At 43.3% G+C, this 25,930-nt stretch overlaps 1 protein-coding gene across 2 annotated transcripts in view; it reads right to left on the bottom strand.

Annotated features, from left to right (window-relative positions):
* LOC122562755 (coiled-coil domain-containing protein 60-like) overlaps positions 1-22,826 on the bottom strand; it is a 97,448-nt gene extending 74,622 nt beyond the window's left edge. For both annotated transcript variants that reach the window (XM_043715894.2, XM_043715899.2), the window contains exons 1-4: positions 22,749-22,826; positions 22,364-22,653; positions 20,222-20,311; positions 7,740-7,819 (exon numbers count right to left, since the gene is read on the bottom strand). In XM_043715894.2, coding sequence (XP_043571829.1) covers positions 7,740-7,819; positions 20,222-20,311; positions 22,364-22,651 — 458 coding nt within the window. In that variant the 5' untranslated portion in view covers positions 22,652-22,653; positions 22,749-22,826. The remainder of the gene's footprint in view (positions 1-7,739; positions 7,820-20,221; positions 20,312-22,363; positions 22,654-22,748) is intronic.
* Between the last annotated feature and the right edge of the window lie 3,104 nt (positions 22,827-25,930).

The following is a 25,930-nucleotide window of genomic DNA, read 5'->3' as shown; positions in this document are numbered from 1 at the left end:
ATGACTCCTCATTCGATCCATTTACGATTCATTATACTTTACAGGAAAGAAATTGCAACTGGAGGTGCAAAAGAAAACATGCCTGTTTTTCCTATTTTCCTCCTTATAATACAACAAACTGCACTGAATTTGATAGGCCCTCTGGTGGCACAGTGGTTGAGTCCCTACCCCTAGACCAGGAGGTCTGGGCTCAAGTCCCATTTGCTCCAGAGATGTGTAATAACAGGTTGATTAGAAACATAGGTTAAATGGTAGAGCTCTATTTTGTATTCATAACTCAATGTTTAATTAGTTTTTATCAATTCTGTCAAATTCCTTAATCTTAACAAATACTATTATTCACTCCTAGATTCCAGATTTTTTTAAACCAATTCTCCATTTATTAATTACTTCGGAAATTCTAATTCATTCAATCTTGTTTCAAAGGTTCTGCAATTAAAGTTAATAAAATTACACACCGGAGCAGTTTCCTAATTATCATACATTACGTTTCACAATGTGTTAAGTTAATTAACGAAGAATCTGAAGAGGGTGAAGCAGAGACCCTTCCTGCGGCACCGTGGTGGTGTCCCTACGTCTGGGCTGAGAGCCCTGGGTTCAAGTCCCACCTGCTCCAGGGGTGTGTGATAGCATCTCTGAATAGGTTGATGAGGAAAACACAGAGGGTGAAGCAAAGATAGGCAGTTTTATTTGTCAATCATCCGTGGCTGATTTGTCAAGCCAACAAACCACCATTGGTACTGCCCTCCCCCCCTCCATTTTTAACCCTCTGCTCCTCTCCAAGCTGTGGCTTATACTCCAGGAATGTGACCAAGATTCCATGTTTCTTGTGTAGGCTCACCACAGCAAATGGTTGTAGGTTGTTACATCTGAGAGACTCAACAAGCATTCTGGGCACAATCCCACCCTGACCTAGTGCCCAGATCAGCCAGTGGATTACAATCGAGACCAGAATCTCTTTTTATCTGATTCTACTTTGCTAAACGCGCATTAGCTAACACAGCACATGGCTAGAAACTGGCATCTTCCTGATCCCTGCGGGATTCTGTCACACCACATTGTGTCATTACATCGAACATAGAACATTACAGCGCAGTACAGGCCCTTTGGCCCTCGATGTTGCGCCGACCTGTGAAACCGATCAGAAGCCCATCTAATCTACACGATTCCATTATCATCCATATATTTATCCAATATCCATTTAAATGCCCTTAAAGTTGGTGAGACTACTACTGCTGCAGGCAGGGCACTTCACACCCTTACTACTCTCTGAGTAAAGAACCTACCTCTGACACCTGTCCTATATTACGCATTTGATTTGAATTAAATTATTGTTGTCACATATATTCAGAAGAAAAGTACCATTTTGCATGCTCACCAGACAAATCATACGTTACGTGAGTACATCAAGGTAATAGATCAGAATGCAGAATACAATGTTACAGCTACAAAGGAGATGCAGGGAAAAATCAACTCTAGTATATGAGAGGTCTGTTCATAAGTCTGACAACAGGGGAAGAAGCTGTTGTTGAATCTGTTGGCACAAGGTTTCAAACATTGGTATCTTCTGCCCGGTGGAAGAGAGCACAAATAACAAAGAAAACTTACAGCCCAGGAACAGTCCCTTTGGCCCTCCACGCCTAAGCCGATCCAAGTCCTAAGCTTCTGTAAACCTCTGCTCCCCACCTACTCATGCATCTGTCCAGACGCACCTTAAATGAATCTACCATGCCTGCCTCTACTACCTGTGCTGGCAACGCGTTCCAGGCACCTGCCACCCTCTGTGTAAAGTACTTTCCACATGTATCCCCCTTAAACTTTCCACCTCTCACCTTGAACGTTATTGAATCCCTTATCCTGGGAAAAAGCTTATCACTATCTACCCTGTCTATACCCTTCATGATTTTGTAGACCTCAATCAGGTCCCCCCTCAATCTCCTTTTTTCTAATGAAAACAATCCTAACCTACCCAACCTCGCTTCATAGCTAGCACCTTCCATACCAGGCAACATCCTCATCAATCTTCTTTGCACCCTGTTCAAAGCATCCACATCCTTTTGATAAAGTGGCAATCAGAACTGTACGCAGTATTCTAAATGCGGCCAAACCAAAGTCTTGTACAACTTTAACATGACCTGCCAGCTCTTACAGTCAGTACCCTATCCGATGAAGGCAAGCATACCATATGCCTTCTTGACCACTCTATCCACTTGTGCAGCCATCTTCAGGGTACAATGGGCCTGAACTCCCAGATCTCTCTGCTCATCAACTTTTCCCAAGGCTCTTCCGTTTACAGTATAGATCACTCTAGAATTAGACTTTCCAAATTGCATCACCTCACATTTGCCTGGATTGAACTCCATCTGCCACTTCTCCGCCCAACTCTCCAGTCTATCTTTATTCTTCTGTACTCTTTGACAGTTCCCTAGGCTTTCTGCTACTTCACCAACCTTTGTGTCATCTGCAAACCTACTGATCAGACCAACAATGCCCTCTTCTAGATCATTTATGTTTAGCACAAACAAGAGTGGCCCCAGCACTGATCCCTGTGGAACACCACTGATCACCTTTCTCCATTTCGAGAAACTCTCTTCAATTACTACTCTCTGTCTCCTGTTGCTCAACAGTTCTTTATCCACCTAGCCTGAACACCCTGCACACCATGTGACTTTATTTTCTTCATTAGTTTGCGTGGGGAACCTTATCAAACACATTACTGAAGTCCATGTATATGACATCTACATCCCTTCCTTCATCTATCAACTTGGTCACTTCCTCAAAGAAATCTATTAAGCTGATAAGGCACGATCTCTTATGCACAAAACCATATTGCCTATCCTTGATAAGCTCATTCTTTTCTAAATATAAATAGACTCACAGGTGTGTAGTTAACTAGAATATCCCTACTACCCTTCTTGTACAGGTGACAACATGAGCAATCCTCCAGTCCTCCGGCACCGCAACTGTGTTTAAGGATGCTACAAAGATATCTGTCAGGGCCCCAGACTTTCCTCTCTCACCTCCCTTAGCAACCTGGGATAGATTCCATCCGGTCCTGGGGATTTGTCCAACTTAATATCCTTTAGTCTGCACAATACATCTTCCCTCCTTATGTCAATGTGATCCAGAGTAAACAAACTTCTATCTTTAATTTCAACATTCATTATGTCCCTTTCCTCAGTGAACACTGATGCAAAGTAACCATTGAGAATCTCACCCATTTTCTCAGGTTTGACACACAACCTTCCTTTGTTATCCTTTAGTGGAACAACCCTTTCTCCAGTTACTCTTTTACTTCTTATATAAGAATAATAGTCCTTGGGATTCTCATTTAATTCTGCTCGCTAAAGTATAACCAGGGTGGGAGGGGTATTTAATCATGTTGGATACTTTCCCAAGACAGCAGGAAGAGTAGGCAGAGTCGATAAAAGGAAGGCTGGTTTTCGTGATGGACTGGGCTGGGCTGATGTGGAATGTCATTTTCTTTTTTTAGCTTGGAACCTCATACAATAGATAGAAATTTCACTCGAAGGCAAACGAGATTTTTGGCAGTATGTTCAGGTGCTAACATTCTTCCACAATGGCTCAGTGTGGGCGCTCAGCTGAAATGACAACTTAACTCACAATCAGCACAAGGCCCATTTTGCTAAAGGAGTTCAAGCCAACAAGGTGCAAAGTCATTCAGAGATTTGCTAAGCAGCTGATGAATATTTAAAATACCTGTTACTACTTATTAAAGAGAGTGCTTGACACTTTGGTAGCTAGCGTTTATCTGAATACTCTCTGCTAACAGAACCCAGCCATTTGGGGGTACATTTGATGTTGACATCAATTTCAAAAACTACTTAAAAGGATTATCACCATTTCATTTTCAATATTGCAAGGCTTCTGAAACAGGTCAGGAAGCTTCCTGAAACATTATCAGAATTTCACTAACACCCCAGAGTTTTTTGATACTTACATACTTTTTGAGAAGGATATGGTTCAACAAGGAGTACAGGCATACCAGCAGGCATACCCAAAAATGATCGGCCAACCTGTTAATGTACCAAACAGGACGACTGTCCTTCTTCCCTCTCCCCAGTCCTGATGAAAGGTCCCAACCTGAAATGTCGACTCCCCTGCTCCTCTGATGCTGCTTACCTGCCTTGCTTTTTCCAGCTCCACATTTTATAGACTCCGACTTTCCAGCATCTACAGTCCTCACTATCTCCAAGGTCTACTTGCACACAAAACAGCATAAACAGCAAGTGATAGACAGAGCTAAGTGACCACACAACTAACAGATCAGATCTAAACTCTGTAATCCTGCCACATCCAGTAATGAATGGTGGTGGAAAATTAAACAACTCATTGGCGGAGAAGCCTTCACAAACATTCCCATCCTCAATGATGCAAGAGCCCAGTACGTCAGTGCAATAGGTAAGGCTGAAGCTTTCGCAGCAATCTTCAGCCAGAAGTGCTGAGTGGATGATCCATCTTGACCTCCTCTAGCTGTCTCCACCATCACAGATACTAGTCTTCAGCTAATTCGATTCACTCCATGTTATATCAAGAAACAGTTGGAGGACCTGGATAAGGGCCCTGACAACACTCCGCAATAATATTGAGGACTCGTGCTTCAGAACTTGCTATTCCCCCAGCTAAACTGTTCCGAAACAGTTACAACACTGGTATCCACCTCACAATGTGGAAAATCGCCCTAGTATGTCCTGTATACAAGATGCAGGAAAAATCTAACCCATTCAATTACTGCCTCACTAGTCTACTCCCCATCATCAGTAAAGTGATGGAAGGTGTCATCAACAGTGTTATCAAGCAGCATCTGCTCAGCAATAATCTGCTCAGTGACGCCCAGTTTAGGTTCCATCAGGACCACTCAGCTCCTGACCTCATTACAGCCTTGGTTCAAACATGGACAAAAGAGCTGAATTCCAGAGGTAAGGTGTGCGTGACAACCATTGACATCAAGCCCCATATGTGATCATGTGTGGCATGAAGGAACCTCGACAAAACTGGAATTACCAGGAATCAAGGGCAAACTATCTGATTGTTGGAGTCATATACAGCACATAAGAAGATAGTTGTGATTGTTCGAGGTCAGTCATCTCAGCTCCTGAAGGAGTCTCTGCAGGAGTTCCTCAGTGCAGTGCGCTGGCCCGATCATCTTCATCATTATCGTCATCAATGATCTGCCCACCATCATAAGGTCAAATGTGGGGATGGTCACCAATTATTGCACAATGTTCAGCACTATTCACAACTCCTCATTTACTAAAGCAAACCACGGTCAAATGCAACAAGATCTGGACAATATCCAGGCTAGAGCTGACAAGGGGCAAGTCACATTTGCCCTGCACAAATGCTAGGCAATGACCATCTCCTAGAAGAGACAATTTGACAATGGCCCCTTGATGTTCAAAGGTGTTACCATCACTGAATCCCCCACTACAATATCATGGGCAGACCACTGATCAGAAACTCAACTGGACCTGCCGTATAAACACAGTGGCTATAAAAGCAGGTCAGAGGGTAGGAATTTTGCAACGGGTAACTCACCACCTGACTTCCTAAAGCCTGTTCACATCTTAAGGCACAAGTCAGGAGTATGCTGGAAAAATGCTCACTTATCTGGATGAGTGTGGCTCTAATGATGGTCAAGAAGCTTTACACCAACCAGGACAAAGCAGCCTGTTTGAATGTCACGACATCCACAACATTCCCCCCCACACTGAACTCAGTAGCAGTGGCAGCAAAAAGCACTGCAGAAATTCACCAAAGATCCTTAGACAGTACCTTTCAAACTTATGATGGTCACATCTCAAAGGACATGGGCAGCAGATACACAGAAGCACCACCACCTCCAAGCCACTCGCCATCTTGCCTTGGAAACACATCACTGTTCCCTCAGTGTAGTTGTGTCAAAATCTTGGAATTCCCTCACTTATGGGCATTCAGGGTCTACTTATAGCCCATGGACTGCAGCGGTTCAAGAAGGCAGCTCACCACCTCCTCAAGGGCAACTCGGGCCGGGCAAGAAATGCTGGCCGGCTAGCCAGCGACACCCATGTCCCATGAGTGAATAAAATAATACTATGAAGACGTTACTTACGAAGAAAAGTGTGGTGCTACTGTTCAGACGTAACCTGGTGAAGCAGAGTGTTTAACTGCCTTCTTCCTAACAGGCCTATTGTTTTAGATGAGGAATGATAAGAGGACATGAGGCCAGATAGAGTTGAACCAAATGCTGGAAACAGAGAGAGTGGGGACAGAAAGCGAGATGGAATCTAACTACTTTGTGATTGCAACATATTCCTCTTCCTTGGTACCTCAAGTTCCACTCAAGCAACCCTCTGCACCTTCTTGTTCATTCTCTGTGACATCTTAAAATGCAAGTCAGAACACTCCACACCCATACTGTAAGTGGATTCAAGGACTTCATCAATTCTCTTTCTCAAAAATTGCCTCTAATCAACATGGGAGAGCTAAACCTGCAGATCTTTGATTCAGAACCTCCAGGCCAGTTCAAATTATGGGAATCAGCCAACAGGACCAAAAGATGAGGGCTTATATCCAGGAATTCACACAGTTTAACATTATCAATGAGCATCTCTTTTCAGTCTTTGTAAATCCCCAACTCTATTACATGGTGATCAAGATTGAACAGCATAGTTTTCTAATACAATGAAATTAAAATAATGAGCAGATTAGGAAGCAGGTAGGAACCTTATTTACTAAACGTTCATAATCAAAATAAGAATTGAATGGAGTTACTGGGAATAATTTTAGTGATAAATGTCTAGAAATAGGCCTTTGAGTGTTGAGTTGGTGATGGGTAACCAATCAACATAGAGTCACCAGAGTCTTCCAGTCCACAGGGTGCTCTGAGATGATTGGTGGTGATTTAACCCAAGTGTCACCACACTTCAGGTGAGGGGAGACGTTGAGAGGCAGAGTCCATCATAGTAACTTCAGCCAGCATGGGATATGAACTCATGCTCTGCATCACAAACCAGCTGCCCAGCCATCTTAGTTAACCTCTTCTGAGTACTGCTCCCAATTCTGATTGCTCAGTTAGAGGAAGGATATTGATAAACTGGAGACGGTTCAGAAAAGATTTACCAGGATGCTGCTGGGTATGGAAGGTTTGAGTTATAAAGAAAGGCTGGATAGGCTGGGACACTTTTAATTTGAGTGTAGGAAGCTGAGATGTGACCTGATAGGAGTTTATGAAGTTTTGATGGGTATAAATATAGTAAATGGTAGGTGTCTTTTTGCTAGGATGGGGGATTTCAAGACTAGGGGGCACATTTTTAAGATGAGAGGAGATTTTAAAAAGGCATGACGGGCAAATCTTTTGCGCAGTGGGTGGTTTGCATGTGGAATGAACTTCCTGAGGAAGTGGTGGATGTGGGCACAATTACAACATTTAAAAGACATTTGGATAAGTACATGAATTGGAAAGGTTTGGAGGGATATGGGCCAGGAGCAGGCAGGTAGGACTAGTTTAGTTTGGTATTATGTTTGGCGTGGACTGGTTGGACCGAAGGGTCTGTTTCTGTGCTGTATGACTCTAAGACTATAACTCTATAACTCAGATAATGCAGGAACTAGTTACAGCAAGATACCACACTCTTGAGATCCAGACACTCAAATCTCGGATCATCCCGGCTTAGTAGCTCAATTACTCACTGCGACACCGGGAAAGCTGCTACTTTGACTTCATCATGCATTCGTACCTGGTATGGGACAGATCCTTACGAATGGTCTTCAGGTCTTTCTCCTTGTACTTCAGATACAGCAACTTTGCAGTGAACATCTGCAGGATCAAAACACATTCCTATAAACTTCTGCTGCTTTACAGTCAGCTTGAGTTCATGCCTCATCATGACAAACTTCACAAATAAGCTTCATCGTGTTAAGTTGCTTTGGAGAAAACACCTAAAAGTCAGAACTGCAAACCACATTAGCCTCATTGCTCTTTGCAGGATACCATGGGCCAGAATAACCATCGTGTTGCTTATCTGACAGTCACCTTTTACATGAACCATATTGATATAGTAATCTCAGATACGAATGTTTTGAGCACAAGATGCACACACAAGGTCTCCCTTATAAAATGTTTGCATGTTTCTAATATTTCCAACAGTAGTAAGGTGCAATCACTGAAATTTGAACTACCTTTGTAATAAATCATTCAAATACAGATTTTTAAATACCTAAGATAATTAATGCAACATCCCATAACTGAATTAGTTATATACCAGTTACAGGTTTTTGAAGAAGGGAGATGTTCTCTCATGTACAGATAAACTCATATTTTATCTCAAGGTAGGAGAAAGATCAACACCGTGTGTGTCTTGAAAGCAAACCTTGGCAATAAAACTGAACAGTGAAATAGTTTTAATTAATTTCTACATTCTTAATGCCACACCATCTTATTGACACTCTTGCATTTCCAATTGTTCCCTGTACACTGATCCTTTCTTGTCACTCATGCACACCCATATTTTCAGCCAAAGGTCACTAAAAGGCAACGAGGAACAGCAATCCAAGGCTACTTTTAGATTAGTACCACACCTTAGCTTAGGGACAAATAGTGCAAATATAATAATCACTACTCATATTTCAATTGAGATGGGTAGCTCAGTACAAAGCACAGGAGAATTCCATTGTATATATTACATTTATTCATAAAGGTGTGGAAGGGATGGGGATTTGTAAGTGGCTGGTATTTACCTGTTGTCACATTCCAATTTCTGCTGTAATCTAACCGGCATTCCAGCATAATCAAAAGAGAGTGCTGCTTTACGAGTAATATCGTCTTTGGGAATTGAAAATAAACTGAGGCACTGGCTTGCTGTTCAGGTTGATTTTTAGAATTCCCGAATCCTATTCCATGTTTCAAAATACAAGGATTTCTCCTGATGAGACTCCTAATATTCTTCCCGTAAGTAACCATTAAAAAAAAATTATTTTACTGATATTTGAACAGCATGTATTATCACTCTTCAAGTAATACATGTAATTTTAATGATGTTAGAAAATGTTAGATGTTAGTAGCTAGTTAATCTCAGGACATAAAATAATCTGCTCAACTTCATACCAGAAGATTCCTATAGGAATCCAATTCATTGACATTTTGACTGAAACAAGAACTTTTCAGTCATGTCTTTCACAGACAAGAGTACATTTATACATACAAGCTGGCAGAAACCAACCACCTGCTCAATGAGAACCACACAAGGACAGCTACTGCTTTCCCAAGTCTTTAGGACTTCTCCATCAGCTGGCAACAGTGAGATTTAAGGATCTAAAATTTAAACAAGACTGGTCAGGCTACTCGTAAAGCACATTGTTGCCACTCCGCTGAGGACACTGGCTTGAAAGGTTACTGTAATTACAACCAAGTGTGGAGAATCAGAATGGAAATTAACAAAATCAACTAGTTTTGCAAGGGAATGGGATCTGAGTACAGATTGAAAAGGGAAAGGAGCAGAGCTGCAGAGGAGACTCGATGTTTTTCAGCAGATATGGAAGGCAGTGGAAAACAACGGCTAGAAAACAAACAACACAAGAATTATGTAATGCTTAATTGTGTATACTTCAATGAAAGGGATAGCTATACATTTCTCTCACTCTAATGCATATGATAAATAAGCTTAGGGGATAGTTAAAATACTGGAACGATACTATGATATCATAACCATTACTGAATTGTGATTTAAAGAGGGCAGGAATGACAACTCAACACACCAGATTTCAGGGTTTTAATTAGGACAGAAAGAGCAATAACAAAGGAGGTTTGCAATATTGGCCAAAGATACACTAACAGTTGTGATAAACATAGTACGTTAGAAGAGCCATACGGATTGAAATGGCAAATAAAATAAAAGACAATCACACTACTGGAAATGTATCATAGACTACTAAATCGAGTGAGCTAGAGGAGACAATAAAGGGCAGAGAGTGGGATTCGGCTGGCTAGCTCTTCTATTAACAGCACAAACAATGAGACAAATGGGCTGTTGATATCTATGGTTTCGATTAACAGTGAACACATACTAAACAAGGTCTATAAGTGCTACTCAAATAATTCTAGTCCAATAATAATCTTTGAATCTGGAATGATTGGGTGTCCTAGTGCACCAGTCACTGAAGGTAAGCATGCAGGTGCAGCCGGCGATAAAGAAGGCAAATGGTGTGTTGGTGTTCATTGCGAGAGGTTTCAAGTACTGGAGCAGGGGTGTGTTGTTGCAGTCATACAGGGCCTTGGGGAGGCCATACATAGAAGATTATGCACAGTTTTTGCTCTCTTTTTCTGAGGAAGGATGCTCTTGCTCTCGCGGGAGTAAGCAAAAGTTTACCAGGCTGATTCTGGGAATGGCGGGACTGACGTATGAGGAAAAATTGACTAGGTTAGCATTGTTTTCACTGGAGTTCAGACAAGCCGGGCGGGGGGGGGGGGGGGGGGGGGGGGGGGGGGTTGGGAATCTCATAGAGACTTATAAAATTCCAACAGGACTAGACAAGGTAGATGCAGGGAGAATGTTCCTGGAGGTGGGTGTGCCTAGAACCAGGGGTCACGGGGTGGATCATTTAGGTCAAAGATGAGGTGATGTTTCTTCACCCAAAGAGTGGAGAGCCAGTGGAATTATTACCACAGGGAGTAGGGGATGCAAAAATGCATTCAAGAGGTGGTTGATATAACACTTGGGGCGAATGGGATCAAAGGTTGTGGGGAGAAAGCAGGATTAGGCTATTGAGTTGGACAATTAGCCATGATCGTGATGAATGGCACAGCAGGCTTGAAGGACCGAATGGCCTACTCTGCTCCTATCTTCTATGTTTCTATGTACAATAGATAGATACTTAATGTGATCTTGACAACTGTTTCTTTTTAATCTCTACTAGGTTTAAGGTTCAAACTACATTTTCTGTGAACACTGAAACCATTCTAAAAGTAACACAGAACTTCAAGCTGGGATTACAAAAGAAATATTTAATTTTCCAAAAACAAATCACATTAAGGAATTATCTGCAGTCATAGAAATGATCTGATATTGTTGGATACCCCAGAATGTGACACTAAATAGCTCAGCGCAACAAAAGGATACCATCATACGAAAGTATTAATGAAAACCAAATGGGAAATATAAATATAATTTGATCTCAGTTTGTAAAAGGAAGAAGTTGTTTTGGAAAGGTAATTATATTACGCGTTTATCAGTGTTCACAGAAATGTACTTGAAGTTCGCAATCAACTTCATGCTGAAATGTTAAGCAGCTTAAAAATCCTGAGCAGAATTTTAATTAAAGACATAGTTTAGAAAAATAATAACCCTCCCACTGCCTCACCATCCCAACAACTTCCACCCATGCACTAACAAATTCATGTCATATCTGCACTCTTGTTGCAGAGGGTATTATCTTCAATTCCTTTATGCATTACTCTCTTGTAGCAAACTCAGGCCACTCTGACAGTACAGAAGGCAACAGACTGTCAGAAGATGAATAATAGATTGATACTGGGGGAGTACACGGGTTCAAACACACAGAAGCAAAAATGCTCTTTGATTTCCGATTGCATGCTGTCTCTAACAAGACACTTGTAATGAATTCAGCCCCTTGCCACTTTTCTACACCAATATTCCCAAGTCTCTTTTACACAAATACACATAGGACTTGAATAAGGCTTTGAAATGCAGAAGCTGTATATATTTGGAACATCAACCATTTTTTTCTCTTGGAAAATGCCAGTAGGGAGAATACTGAACTGTGGATTCAGACACACAAGCAGGCCTTCACTTAACTGTGAAACATGATGTTGCATCCCAGGAAAAAAAAAGAGATTTTGAGACCATACTGTTGCTGCCTTCTCAGATGAACATTCAAAATTCGAGCAGAAGTAGGAGATACATCATTTTAAGCCTGTCTGCCATTCAATAAAATCAAGGTTGATCAGTTTGTGTTTCAAATTCTACATTTCCACTCACCCCTGTATTCCTTTACCTCATAGACAGCCATCCAAAACTGCCACGCTATTAACTGACTCCACCTCCACCAACTTCTGAGGTCCAAAGTCATACAACCTTCAGAGGAAAAAAAATCCTTATCCCACTCAAAAGAGGCTGACTTCAAAGTTTAAAAACGTGATCCCTCGTTCTAGACTTACCTGTAATGAGGTCAGAAGCTGAGTGGCCCTGGTGGACCCAAACTGAGCGTCACTGAGCAGGTTATTCCTGAGCACATGCTGCTTGATATCACTACTCGGGGCACCTTTTATGATAGAGAGTAGACTGATGACGCTAAAACTGGCCATGCTGGATTTGTCCTGCTTTTTGTGTATAGGGCATACTTGGGCAATGTTCTACATTGTCGGGTAGTTGCCAGTGTTGGAACAACTTGGCGAGGGAAGCGGCAAGTTCTGGAGCATAAGTCTTCAGTACAATTGCCAGAATGTCATCAGGGCCCGTAGCTTATGCAGTATGCAGTATCCAGTGCCTCCAACCAGTTCTTGATATCACATGGAATGAATTGAATTGACTGCAGCATCTGTGATGCTGGAGCTTTCTGGAGGAGGCTAAGATCATTCATCCACTTGGCACTTCCAGCTGAAGATTGTTGCTAATGCTACAGCCTTATCTTTTGTATTGAGGTGCTGTGGTCTCTCATTAAGGATGGGAATGTTTATGGAGTCTCCTCCTCCAATGAGTGGTTTAATTGTCCACCATCATTCACGACTGGACATGGCAGGACTGCGGAGCTTAGATCTGATCTGTTGGTCACAGAATCAATTATCTCCATCACTTGCTGCTTATGCTGTTTGGCCCCACAAGTAATCCTATTTGGAAGCTTCAGCAGGTTAACACCTCAGTTTAAACAATGCCTGGTGCTGTTCCTGGCATATACACCTGAACTCTCCATTGAACTGACGTTGATTCTCTGGCTTAAATAGCATTGGTTGAGTGGGGCAATATGCTGGGCCTTGAGGTTACAGATTGTACTGGAGTACAATTCTGCTGCTGTTGATGACCCACAGCGCCTCATGGATGCCCAGTCTTGAGTTGCTACACCAATACAAATTATGTCCCATTTAGTACAGTGACACACAATTTCAGGTAAGCTACTGTCAATGTGAAAGTAGGACTTCGTTTCCACAAGGACTGTGCAGTGGTCACTCTTACTCATACTTTCATGGACAGATGAACCTCCAGCCGGCAGATTGGTGAGCATAAGGTTAAGTATGTTTTTGTCTCTCACCACCTGCCACAGATCCAATCTCACAGCTGTGTCCTTTAGGACCCCACCAGGTTGATCAGTAATACTGCTGCTGAGCCACTGTTCATGGCAGACAGTGAAATCCCCCATTCAGAGTACATTTTGCACCATTGCCATCCTTAGTGCTCCCTCTAAGTGTTGTTCAACATGGAGGAGTACTGATTCATCAGCTGAGGGAGGACAGTATGTGATAACCAGCAAGTTTCCTTGCCCATGTTTGACCTAAAACCAGGAGACTTCATGAGCTCCAGAGTTAACATTGAGGACTCCCAGGGTAACTCCCTCCCGATCATATACACGGTGTCACCAGCTCTGGAGGGTCGGTCCTCCCGGTTGGTCAGGACATATCCAGGGATGGTGAAAGTTGAGTCTGGGACATTGATTGTAAGGTATCATTCCATGAGTATGACAATGTCAGACCGTTGTTCAACCAGTCTCTGAGACAGCTCTCCCAATCTTGGTACTAGCCCCTAGATGGTACTAAGGAAGATTTTGCAGGGACGACACAGCTGTTTCTGTCATTGTCTTTTCTGGCGCCGCGGTCGATGCCAGGTGGTTAATCTGGTTTCATTTCTTTTTTGAGACTTTGTAGCGACTGTTACTACTGAGTTGGTTACTAGGCCTTTCCAGAGGGCAGTTGAGAGTCATTGCTGTGGGTCTGGAGTCACATCTTGGCCAGACCAGGTGAGGATGAGAGATGTCCTTCCCTGAAAATCAACAATAGGGCAGCTGCCAGATTCCCTTACATATTGCATTCATCAATGTCACCAAGGCATTCAAGCATATGAGCTGAGGCCGTCGATTTAAGGAGCTGGAGAAAACTGGCTCCTTACTGAAGCCACTCAGTGCAAGCTCTTCTTTCCATCTTAACATGAAGAATAACGTCAGCTGTGATAGGACAACATTAAACCCTAGGAAATTTGCATTGGGTTTAAAAATGTGTTCTGGCATCAATGCTATTTGACATATTCTTTTCTCTTTGCTGCCATTTGCCTCCAGGTTATTTCTGCAGATTGTCTATGTACCTATCAGAATTGACAGAAAGCTGTTCAGCTATGCTTGTCAGAGGTCCGAGACAAGAGTATGGTATACAAAGTCCTTTTCGATGTAGGTTTGCTCGCTGAGCTGCAAGGTTCACTTCCAGATGTTTCGTTAACCTACTAGGTAACATTTTCGGTGGGCCTCAGGTGAAGCAATGCTGAGAATTCCTGCTTTCTATTTATATGTTTGGGTTTCTTTGGGTTGGTGATGTCATTTCCTGTGGTGATGTTATTTTCTGTGGTGAAGTCACTTCCTGTTCCTTTTCTCAGGGGGTGGTAGGTGGGGTCTAACTCGATGTGTTTGTTGATAGAGTTCCGGTTGGAATGCCATGCTTCTAGGAATTATTCAAGGTTCACTTTCAGACATTTCATCACCATACTAGGTAACATTTCAGTGAGTCTCTGAATGAAGCACTGATGGTGTAGCCCACTTTCTATTTATATGTTTGAGTTTCCTAAGGTTGGCGATGTCATTTCCTGTGGTGACATCATTTCCTATGATGTTATTTCCTGTTCTTTTTCTCAGGGAGTGGTAAATGTGATCCAAGTCAATGTGTCTGTTGATAAAGATCTGGTTGGAATGCCATGCTTTCAGAAATTCTTGTGTGTGTCTCTGTTTGGCTTGTCCTAGGATGATGTGTTGTCCCAGTCGAAGTGGTGTCCTTCCTCATTTGTATGTAAGGATACTAGTGAGAGTGGGTCATGTCATTAGACATGAGGTGCATTAGACATGCACTGTTCACAGACTGAAATCCATCTGTTGAATTAGGCGGCAAAATATTTTCAGAGATTTACAAGAATGTTATTGTTCATCTGTATTTTATCACATGGGCCAGTTTCCACCTTTCCCTTCAAGTCCCGTTCCTTGTCCAGAAGCGATCACCTTTTTTGCTTAAATAAACCAAATAGCCAAAGTATAAACCACAAAAACTGCTCACCTGGGGTAAAGCCATAATAACCAAAATGAGAAAATATGTGTAAATAGGACAAAGCTGCTAGGAGGCTGAAAATGAGGCAGAATCCTGTCTCCGCATGGAAGACCTTGTAATGATGACTGGATGTTCTGTCAAATTCTGAAGACCCATGACTGGTAACATCTCCTCAATGACCTTCTACTCTCACTCCTAATCAGCCCCAATCAGTGGAAAGCAGTAAGGTAATAGACTGCTAATACTAGAGTGACAAAGTTCATTTGGGTTATTCCAGGGCACCGTAAAGGTCTATTTATCTAGAATGAGACCAAATGATACCAAGATGGTGGTGGAATAGGACTTCTCAGCTGGAGCTTGTCCATTCCCTCCATTTTTTTCCTTTTCTCTTTTGTGTTTGTTTTCCTTCTTTCTTCTTGGTGATGTCCTGAACTGAAAATGTGTTGCTGGAAAAGCGCAGCAGGTCAGGCAGCATCCAAGGAACAGGAGAATCGACGTTTCGGGCATAAGCCCTTCTTCAGGAATGGGGAAAGTGTGCCCAGCAGGCTAAGATAAAAGGTAGGGAGGAGGGACTTGGGGGAGGGGCATTGGAAATGCGATAGGTGGAAGGAGGTCAAGATGAGGGTGATAGGCCGGAGTGGGGTGGAGGCGGAGAGATCAGGAAGAAGATTGCAGGTTAGGAAGGCGGTGCTGAGTTCGAGGGATTTGACTGAGACAAGGTGGGGGGGAGGGGAAATGAGGAAACTGGAGACATCTGAGTTCATCCCTTGTGGTTGGAGGGTTCCTAGGAGGAAGATGAGGCGCTCTTCCTCCAACCGTCGTGTTGCTATGGTCTGGCGATGGAGGAGTCCAAGTACATGCATGTCCTTGGTGGAGTGGGAGGGGGAGTTGAAGTGTTGAGCCACGGAGTGGTTGGGTTGGTTGGTCCGGGTGTCCCAGAGGTGTTCTCTGAACCGTTGCGCAAGTAGGCGGCCTGTCTCCCCAATATAGAGTAGGCCACATCGGGTGCAGCGGATGCAATAGATGATGTGTGTGGAGGTGCAGGTGAATTTGTAGCGGATATGGAAGTATCCCTTGGGGCCTTGGAGGGAAGTAAACCGACTATAAACCGACCGATTCTCACAGCTACCTAGATAACACCTCCTCCCACCCTGCCCCCTGTAAAAACGCCATCCCATATTCCCAATTCCTTTGTCTCCGCCGCATCTGCTCCCAGGAGGACCAGTTCCAAATCCGTACAACCCAGATGGCCTCCTTCTTCAATGACCGCAATTTCCCCCCAGACGTGGTCGACGATGCCCTCCACCGCATCTCTTCCACTTCCCGCTCCTCCGCCCTTGAGCCCCGCCCCTACAACCGCCACCATGACAGAACCCCACTGGTCCTCACCTACCACCCCAACAACCTCCATGTACTGCGGATCATCCGCCGTCATTTCCACCACCTCCAAACGGACCCCACCACCAGGGATATATTTCCCTCCCTTCCCCTATCAGCATTCCAAAAAGACCACTCCCTCCGTGACTCCCTCGTCAGGTCCACACCCCCCACCAACCCAATCTCCACTCCCGGCACCTTCCCCTGCAACTGCAAGAAATGCAAAACTTGCGCCCATACCTCCCCCCTTACTTCCCTCCAAGGCCCCAAGGGATACTTCCATATCCGCCACAAATTCACCTGCACCTCCACACACATCATCTATTGCATCCGCTGCACCCGATGTGGCCTCCTCTACATTGGGAAGACAGGCCGCCTACTTGCGCAACGGTTCAGAGAACACCTCTGGGACACCCGGACCAACCAACCCAACCACTCCGTGGCTCAAACACTTCAACTCCCCCTCCCACTCCACCAAGGACATGCAGGTCCTTGGACTCCTCCATCGCTAGACCATAGCAACATGACGGTTGGAGGAAGAGCGCCTCATCTTCCGCCTAGGAACCCTCCAACCACAAGGGATGAACTCAGATGTCTCCAGTTTCCTCATTTCCCCTCCCCCCACCTTGTCTCAGTCAAATCCCTCGAATTCAGCACCGCCTTCCTCACCTGCAAACTTCTTCCTGACCTCTCCACCCTCACCCCACTCCGGCCTATTACCCTCACCTTGACCTCCTTCCACCTATCGCATTTCCAACGCCCCTCCCCCAAGTCCCTCCTCCCTACCTTTTATCTTAGCCTGCTGGGCACACTTTCCACATTCCTGAAGAAGGGCTTATGCCCGAAACATCGATTCTCCTGTTCCTTGGATGCTGCCTGATCTGCTGCGCTTTTCCAGCAACACATTTTCAGCTCTGATCTCCAGCATCTGCAGTCCTCACTTTCTCCTCGATGTCCTGAACACCCAGTCCCAGCATGGACCCGATGGTGGCGATCTCTTGGCTCAGCGTGACATCCTCTCAGCCCATGATAGTATCCTTGCAGCCTCTCAGCCAGTCCTGGCATCCTCTCAGCGTGGCAATCTCTCAACAGCTTGGCATGATGGTCTCATGGCCCAGCATAACCTCAGCATGGATATCCTTGAGATGATTCCAAAACAGTCTCCCAGCCTCAAGTTGATGCCTGGCACATTCTGGAATCAAGATCTATTGTGGTCTAAAGGCTAGGTGCCTGAAAGTACTGTTATACTGAATGTTTTATCCCTCTATTTTTCTAATTTATTTCTATAATCTGTAATTGCTGGACTTTTTATTTCTTTATTTTTACTTTTTCCCTCAGAATTTGTACTTAAGAATCTATACCCAGGAACTTTGTACCAAAGATGGCGTCGTAAGTGATGACCAGTAATCTCTTCACTGTATTAATTTGGGTACATGTGACAATAAAGCTAGATTAATATTGCCCTGCTCAATGATTTCCAGTGTGACATTTTTCTCCTTCCTAACAACACCAACAGAACTTAAAGGTGCACCAATTCTACTAATGTCATGAGCCTATTTATCCTAACAGCCCAATCATGAATACTCCTGAGAGGTTCAGGTCTGTCTCTCACTCTAGCTGGGACATTACAACAGAACTTCCAATATTTTAGGTCATGTCAGAATTCAAATTAAATCAATAAACATCAATAAACACATCAATTTAGATCCTATCTACCTTCCCTTGAGGACCTAATCAGGTGTATCCGAGAACTCTGTGGGAAGGTAAAGAAGTGATTGCTGGGCCTCTTGCTGAGATATTTGTATCATCGATAGTCACAGGTGAGGTGCTGGAAGACTGGAGGTTGGCAAATGTGGTACTACTGTTTAAGAAGGGTGGTAAAGACAAGCCAGGTAACTATAGACCGGTGAGCCTGACTTTGGTGGTGGGCAAGTTGTTGGAGGAAATCCTGAGGGACAGGATGTACATGTATTTGGAAAGGCAAGGACTGATTCGGGATAGTCAACATGGCTTTGTGCGTGGGAAATCATGTCTCACAAACTTGATTGAGTTTTTTGAAGAAGTAACAAAGAAGATTGATGAGGCCAGAGCAGTAGATGTGATCTATACGGACTTCAGTAAGGCATTCGACAAGGTTCACCTTAGGAGACTGAATAGCAAGCTTAGATCTCATGGAATACAGGGAGAACAAGCCATTTGGATACAGAACTGGCTCAAAGGTAGAAGACAGAGGGTGGTGGTGGAGGGTTGTTTTTCAGACTGGAGGCCTGTGACCAGTGGAGTGCCACAAGGATCGGTGCTGGGTCCTCTACTTTTTGTCATTTACATAAATGATTTGGATGCGAGCATAAGAGGCACAGTTAGTAAGTTTGCAGATGACACCAAAATTGGAGGTGTAGTGGACAGTGAAGAGGATTACCTCTGCATTTTGGGAAACCAAATCTTAGCAGGACTTATACACTTAATGGTAAGGTCCTAGGGAGTGTTGCTGAACAAAGAGACCTTGGAGTGCAGGTTCATAGCTCCTTGAAAGTGGAGTCGCAGGTAGATAGGATAGTGAAGAAGGCGTTTTGTATGCTTTCCTTTATTAGTCAGAGTATTGAGTACAGGAGTTGGGAGGTCATGTTGCGGCTGTACAGGACATTGGTTAGGACACTGTTGGAATATTGCGTGCAATTCTGGTCTCCATCCTATTGGAAAGATGTTGTGAAACTTGAAAGTGTTCAGAAAAGATTTACAAAGATGTTGCCAGGGTTGGAGAATTTGAGCTAAAGGGAGAGGCTGAACAGGCTGGGGCTGTTTTCCCTGCAGTCTCGGAGGCTGAGGGGTGACCTTATAGAGGTTTACAAAATTATGAGGGGCATGGATAGGATAAATAGACAAAGTCTGTTCCCTGGGATTGGAGAGTCCAGAGCTAGAGGGCATAGGTTTAGGGTGAGAGGGAAAGATATAAAAGAGACCTAAGGGGCAACTTTTCATGCAGAGGGTGGTACGTGTATGGAATGAGCTGCCAGAGGATGTGGAGGAGGCTGGTACAATTGCAACATTTAAGAGGCATTTGGATGGGTATATGAATAGGAAGGGTTTAGAGGGATATGGGCCGAGTGCTGGCAGGTGGGACTAGATTGGGTTGGGATATCTGGTCGGGATGGACAGATTGGACCGAAGGGTCTGTTTCCATGCTGTACTTCTCTATGACTCTAAAAAGAACTGGAAATGACATCACCCACTTTAAGAAACCAAGACCTATAAACAGAGAGGCGGGACATACCACCAGCGCTTCACCGGAGGCTCTCACTGATGTTACCTAGTCATGGTGACAAAACGTCTGAAAGCAAACCTTCCAGCTCAGTGAGCTAACTTCTATACTCAACTTAAATCATTAATCGGATGAAGAACCGAAAGTAATTGTAAAACTACACTTCCACCAGAAATCTGTATTTTCAGGGAGGGAGCAGGAGCAAAAAGAAAACTTAACAAAAATAAATGAACACTTGTCACTGAGTACAATTACACACTGATTTTGAAACCAAAAATTCCATGTCGCCAGTTCCATCAACATTTTAAAATCTCACAATTTTACACCTTGGGTACCTTATTCTCCTTTGACGTCTTTGGGGGGCTAATGCATTTTGCTTCTTCTGGATTCTCCTTTGCAGTGCTGTTAGGCTCTTCATTTACAGTCTAGACAAAGGAGAAAGAAAGTGAAGTTTCAAGTTTGGAAGAACTCTCCCCAACTATTCAAGAATGTACAGAAGTTTTTCACTTACTGTCTTACACTAACATTAAAGGTTAAAGACTATGGCAGTGACTAGGAAGGAGAATACTGAGAAGTTGGGATTGCACTCCTTTGAGCAATGGGTGTCAAGAGGAGATTTACTAGTGTTCAATGTCATCAGGGTTTGATAGAGTAAGCAACAATAGGGTAGACAAGGAGAAACCATTTGCAATGATAGTGAAATGGTAACCAGAGGACACAGATTAAGGTGAAGGAACTGGGTGAACAGAAGGTGGGATTTTTATCTTTAAAAGTAGCTGGTTGCTATGATCTGGAAGGCATTGCCTAAAAGCCTCATGGAAGCAATTTGAAAGTAACTTTCAAGAGGGAGTTGGATAATTACTTCAAAAGGAAACTTTGCAGGGCTACTTGTAATGAGTGGGAACAAATTGGATAGCTCTATCAAAGAGCTGGCGCTGCACAATGGGCCAAATGGCCTCATTCTGTGCTGTATGATCCTATAATGTTTACTGCTGTATAAACATTGTACAGTCCGCACACAGCTTGCAGTGAAGTATTGAGTACTCTGCCAGGATCTTTTGGAACAGCTTAAAATATTCAGGGTTACACAGCAGCTGTGGCTTGTACTTGCAAACATAAGTACGTTAACAAGCTGAGACTGAAACATCACAAACTCAAAGGTACTCACGCAGACAATAAATAACACAGAAACCACCTTCTGGGCTCAACCACTGTGTGCTGGCATTCATCATTCACACGAGAGGTAATCTTAAACCCATATACTCTGTACCCTGTGTTCCCCTTTTCCACCAACCACATATCAAAATCATTCTTAAAATGCAACTGTATTATTCAAGATGGAAGGCATTCATTTACTTAAGGGCAAGGTGACATTGAAAGAACAAAGCACACTAAATTTCCTACAGCTCTAGGTTAATTGCAAAGTTGTTATAATTAATTGCAACTCAAAAGATTGATATCTCCTGGTGACCATTAAGTTACTGAACTCAAAACAGAAATTGCTAAAGCAACTCAACAGGTCTGGCTGCATCTGCAGAGAGAATGCAGAATTAATGCATGAAATCCAATGACTCTTTCTCTCCACTAGGGAAAGATTTAAAAGGGACCTAAGGGGCAATTTTTTCATGCAGGGTGGTTTGTGTATGGAATGAGCTGCCGGTCTTGGTGGTGGAGGCTGGTACACTTACAACATTTAAAAGGCATCTGAATGGGTGTGTGAATACAAAAGGTTTAGAGGGATATGGGCCAAATGCAGGCAAATGGAACTAGATTAATTTAGGATATCTGGTCGTGCTAGAACAAAGAAGGATCTGTTTCCGTGCTGTGCATCTCTAAGATGTTGCGAAACCTGCTGAGTTGGTCCAGCAATTTCTGTTTGTGTTTCAGGTTTCCAGAATTTCTTTGTTTTACTGTTGTGTTACATTGTTACCGAACTGTTCTGCCATGGTGAGATCCCCTAGAAATTCTAGAAGAAAGTGAGGACTGCAGATGCTGGAGATTAAAGTCGAGAGTGTGGTGCTGGAAAAGCACAGCAGGTCAGGCAGCATCTTGAAGGGCAGAACTCATGTTTCAGGCATAATTCCTGATGAAGGGCTTCTGCCCGAAACGTTGATTCTCCTGCCTATCAGATGCTGCCTGACCTGTTGTGCTTTTCCAGCACCACACTCCCGACCCTCGAAAATTTGCTTAGAATGAATTGCGTTGATATTGGGATACAGGAATTTTGTGCATAGGATTGTCAAATATTATTGAAGAAGGGTTACACCCGAAACATTGACTTCTCCACCTCCTGATGCTGCCTGGCTTGTGGTGTTCTTCCAGCCTTCGGCTTGTCTCCCTTAGATTCCAGCATCGGCAGGGTTTTTTTTGTCTCTGAATACTACCCAAGTTGATTTTGGGGAGGATTTGAGACAGTGCACATAAGCACAGTACATGAATGTAGTGTTGGGGTGGGGACTCTCTGGTGCCTGGCTGACCTGGTCGAGCTGCCCCAGTGAATGCAGGATGAGTTGCCTCGGCTCCAGGTGAAGGGGCTGGCCGATTGCCTGGTAGGGTTTCCAGGAAACCGAGCGGTAACCCTGCCGGCTCAGCTGATCCTGCCTCCTGCTGTAGTTCTCATGGAAAACCTGCTGCCTGCTGGGCTCGCTGGGGCTGTAGACGGTCAGGCTCCGGGCTTTCACCTTCAGGCCTTTGGTCGGAGGGAAGGGCAAAGGTTTGATCATCACAAAACTCCGCGGCTCCAGGACTTTGCTGTTGGTGGGCATGGCTGGGGAAGAGAGAGAGAGGAAAAAACTAACATTTAAAAAGTTGTTAAAAGTTTGCATTTTCCAATTTTAAATCTTTAAAAGGCTCCTAACCTACTTCAGCTCTGAGTGAAGTAATTAAATAACGCTTCTCCAAAACTTTCTCTCCCCACACTTGTGTTTCACCCAACTTATTTTCCTTGTTTTTTTTGTCTCCCTGGGTTACAACTTCGGCCGGCGTTTTCCACTTTGAAAACAGGGGTGTAATTTTTACGACGTCCACTTCACTCCATCAAAGACGACGCTTATGTCTGTATTTCTTCGAAATCTAGTCAGAAGTTTGAAATTCAAATCTGCAGGAAATAGTTGTTCCACTTTTCTTATTAATTAATCCATTTTCAAATATGTTTCACTGGACTGCCACCCCCTCCCCGAACTGTGGTCTGGTCTCCTTGGATAATACAGGCTTGAGTACACTTTGGTTGGAGGGAACAACTCAGCACTTATCAAGGGAGGCAGAAATAAACTTAATGTCAAAGTAGGTCTAGGACCTTTCATCAGAATAATGGAAAGGAGGGAGGGGGGGGGGGGTTGTAGGGATATTGTGGAGGCAGGTTTAATTGAGGCATTCAAGAGAGTATTGCATGATTATTTGGATTGAAATGATTGCAAAGGTATGAGTTAAAACAAATAAAGAAGTAGGTAATGATGCTCATTTGCAGACATAATAGACTGAATCAACTCCTGCAATGTAACACTTCTGTGATTCTGTGTTTGGTGGTTCCATTGCATGGGAGGTAATGGAAATGACAAAGAATGATCTGTTGAAGAAAATGGTTCTGGGGTGGAAGGCAAGGGTTCTGGAAGGGAAGGGAATGGATAACAGCAGAATTGCAAGAAATATAGTCAACTCTTAGCCACTCTACTTTCTGCCTGCTTCCTGAAAGGACTGTATTCAATTCTCTTTCCTGATGATGCCATTTTGTGCATCAATACTTTCAATATATGTATTGCCTTCAGTAAGGACTTTTCTCGACCATGGGTGATCTGTTTACATATTTTCATTTACTTAGATTAAAACGTAAATTAACACGTATTATAAAAAAGAAGCATAAATATATCACCCCACCCACAGCACCAAGACTATTGTCATAGCCATAGTTCAAAGCATGAATCGGTAAATGCATGTTTAAACATCATTTAGCTCATACAGTCACCTCTCACAGCATTCAATGATTGCTCAAATGATTTTTAGATGCTTGCCAATACTCTACTCAAAAATCCTGTCATCTAGACTTGTCTAGTTTGATGCTGTGTCTACCTCATATTATCGTCAAGTTTAAAATCATTTTGAGATGTAGATTTTTCATTTCATTTACAACTTATAAATATAAGAGCCACTAATAAACCCAACAAAACTTTCAGAAGGAACTGTAGAATATGGAATGCAGAATAGTTGACGTATGAATTAGGAGCAGAAGTAGACCAGTTTCATGAGCTTGTTCTGCCTTTCAATAAGATTAAGGCCGATGTATTTGTGTTTTGAATTCCACATTGTCATCTACACTGATAACCATTAATTCCATTACCTAACAAAAATCTATCTACCTCTGCCTTAGATTTCCACTGTCTTCTGAGGCACAGTTCTGATGTCACACTAACCACTGTGAAAAACAAAACCTCCTCATCTCTGTCCTATCAGAAGATGCCTAATTTAACAACAGTGCTCCCTAATTCTGGAGTCACCCACAAGAGGAAACATCATTTCCATATTCACCTTGTCAAGAACATTCTGGATCCTATGTAATTCAATCAAGCCATCCCTCACTCTTCTAAACTACAACAGAAACTAGACCAGTCTGTTCTATATTTCCTTGCAAGTATCAGTTGGTAGACCTGTGTACCAATGCGAATGTATCCTTCCTTAAGTACCAAAACTGCAGACCGTATTTGAGAAATGGTTTCACCAATGCCATAAGACCATAAGACATAGGAGTGGAAGTAAGACCATCAAGTCCTTCCACCCCACAGCCCATCAAGTTCACTCCGCCATTTAATCATGGCTGATGGGCCTTTCAACTCCACTTACCCGCACTCTCCATGTAGCCCTTAATTCCTTGTAAGATCAAGAATTTATCAATCTCTGCCTTGAAGACATTTAACGTCCCTGCCTCCACTGCACTTCATGGCAATGAATTCCACAGGCCCACCATTCTCAGGCTGAAGAAATGCCTCCTCATTTCCATTCTAAATTGACCCCCTCTAATTCTAAGGCTGTGCCCATGGGTCCTAGTGTCCCCACCTAATGGAAACAACTTCCCAGCATTCATCCTTTCTAGGCCATGCATTATCTTGTAAGTTTCTATTAGATCTCCCCTCAACCTTCTAAACTCTAATGAATACAATCTCAGGATCCTCAGCCGTTCATTGTGTATTAGGCCTACCATTCCAGGGATCATCTGTGTGAATCTCTGCTGGACATACTCCAGTGCCAGTATGTCTTTCCTGAGGTGCGGGGTCTAGAATTGGACACAGTATTCTAAATGGGGCCTCACCAGAGCTTTATAAAGTCTCAGAAGCACATCGCTGCTTTTATATTCCAATCCTCTTGAGATAAATGACAACATTACATCTGCTTTCTTAATCACGGACTCAACCTGCAAGTTACAATAACTTTTACATTCAATTTCTGTCATAACCAAACAAAACATTCCATCAGTCTTAATTAATTGCTGTACCAGCTTACTAACTTTTATGCACCTAGATCCGTCCGCACCTCAGAATTCTGCACTCATTCTCCATTTGGGGAAGTGGGGGGTTGGGGGGGGGGGGGGGGGGGGGGGGGGGTGGGGGGGAGGCGGGATGGTGGTGGTTGATACTCTGTTTTTTAATCCTTCTTGTTAAAATGAATAGTTTCACATTTTCCCACAACATACTCCAACTGCCAGAGCTTTGTCCACACACTCAAACCTACCTATATCTATCTATGTCTGCAACATTCTTATGTCCTGTTCACAACATATCTTCTTACCTAGCTTTGTGACACCTTTAAAATTAACAAGCATGCCTGTTCTTCATTTATCTAAGTCATTTATACAAATAGTAAAATGTGGAGATCTCAATTCATACCCCTGCTGGTCTCCTCTTATCAAATCCTGACAATCAGAAAAGTCCAATTGATGCATAATTTCTGTTTTCTCTCGGCCACCCAACCTTCTATTCATTTTACACCCTCCCCCCCCCCCCCCCCCACCCCAAACTATCCACTTCTAATTTGCACAATAACCTTTTATGTGGCAC

The sequence above is a fragment of the Chiloscyllium plagiosum genome, unplaced genomic scaffold (genome assembly GCF_037043375.1).
Source record: "Chiloscyllium plagiosum isolate Xiang-an unplaced genomic scaffold, Cpla_swu_hap1 HiC_scaffold_24, whole genome shotgun sequence".
Taxonomy (NCBI): Eukaryota; Metazoa; Chordata; class Chondrichthyes; order Orectolobiformes; family Hemiscylliidae; genus Chiloscyllium; species Chiloscyllium plagiosum.
The sequence above is the reverse complement of the archived record's forward strand: the minus strand, read 5'-3'. Positions and strand labels throughout refer to the sequence as shown.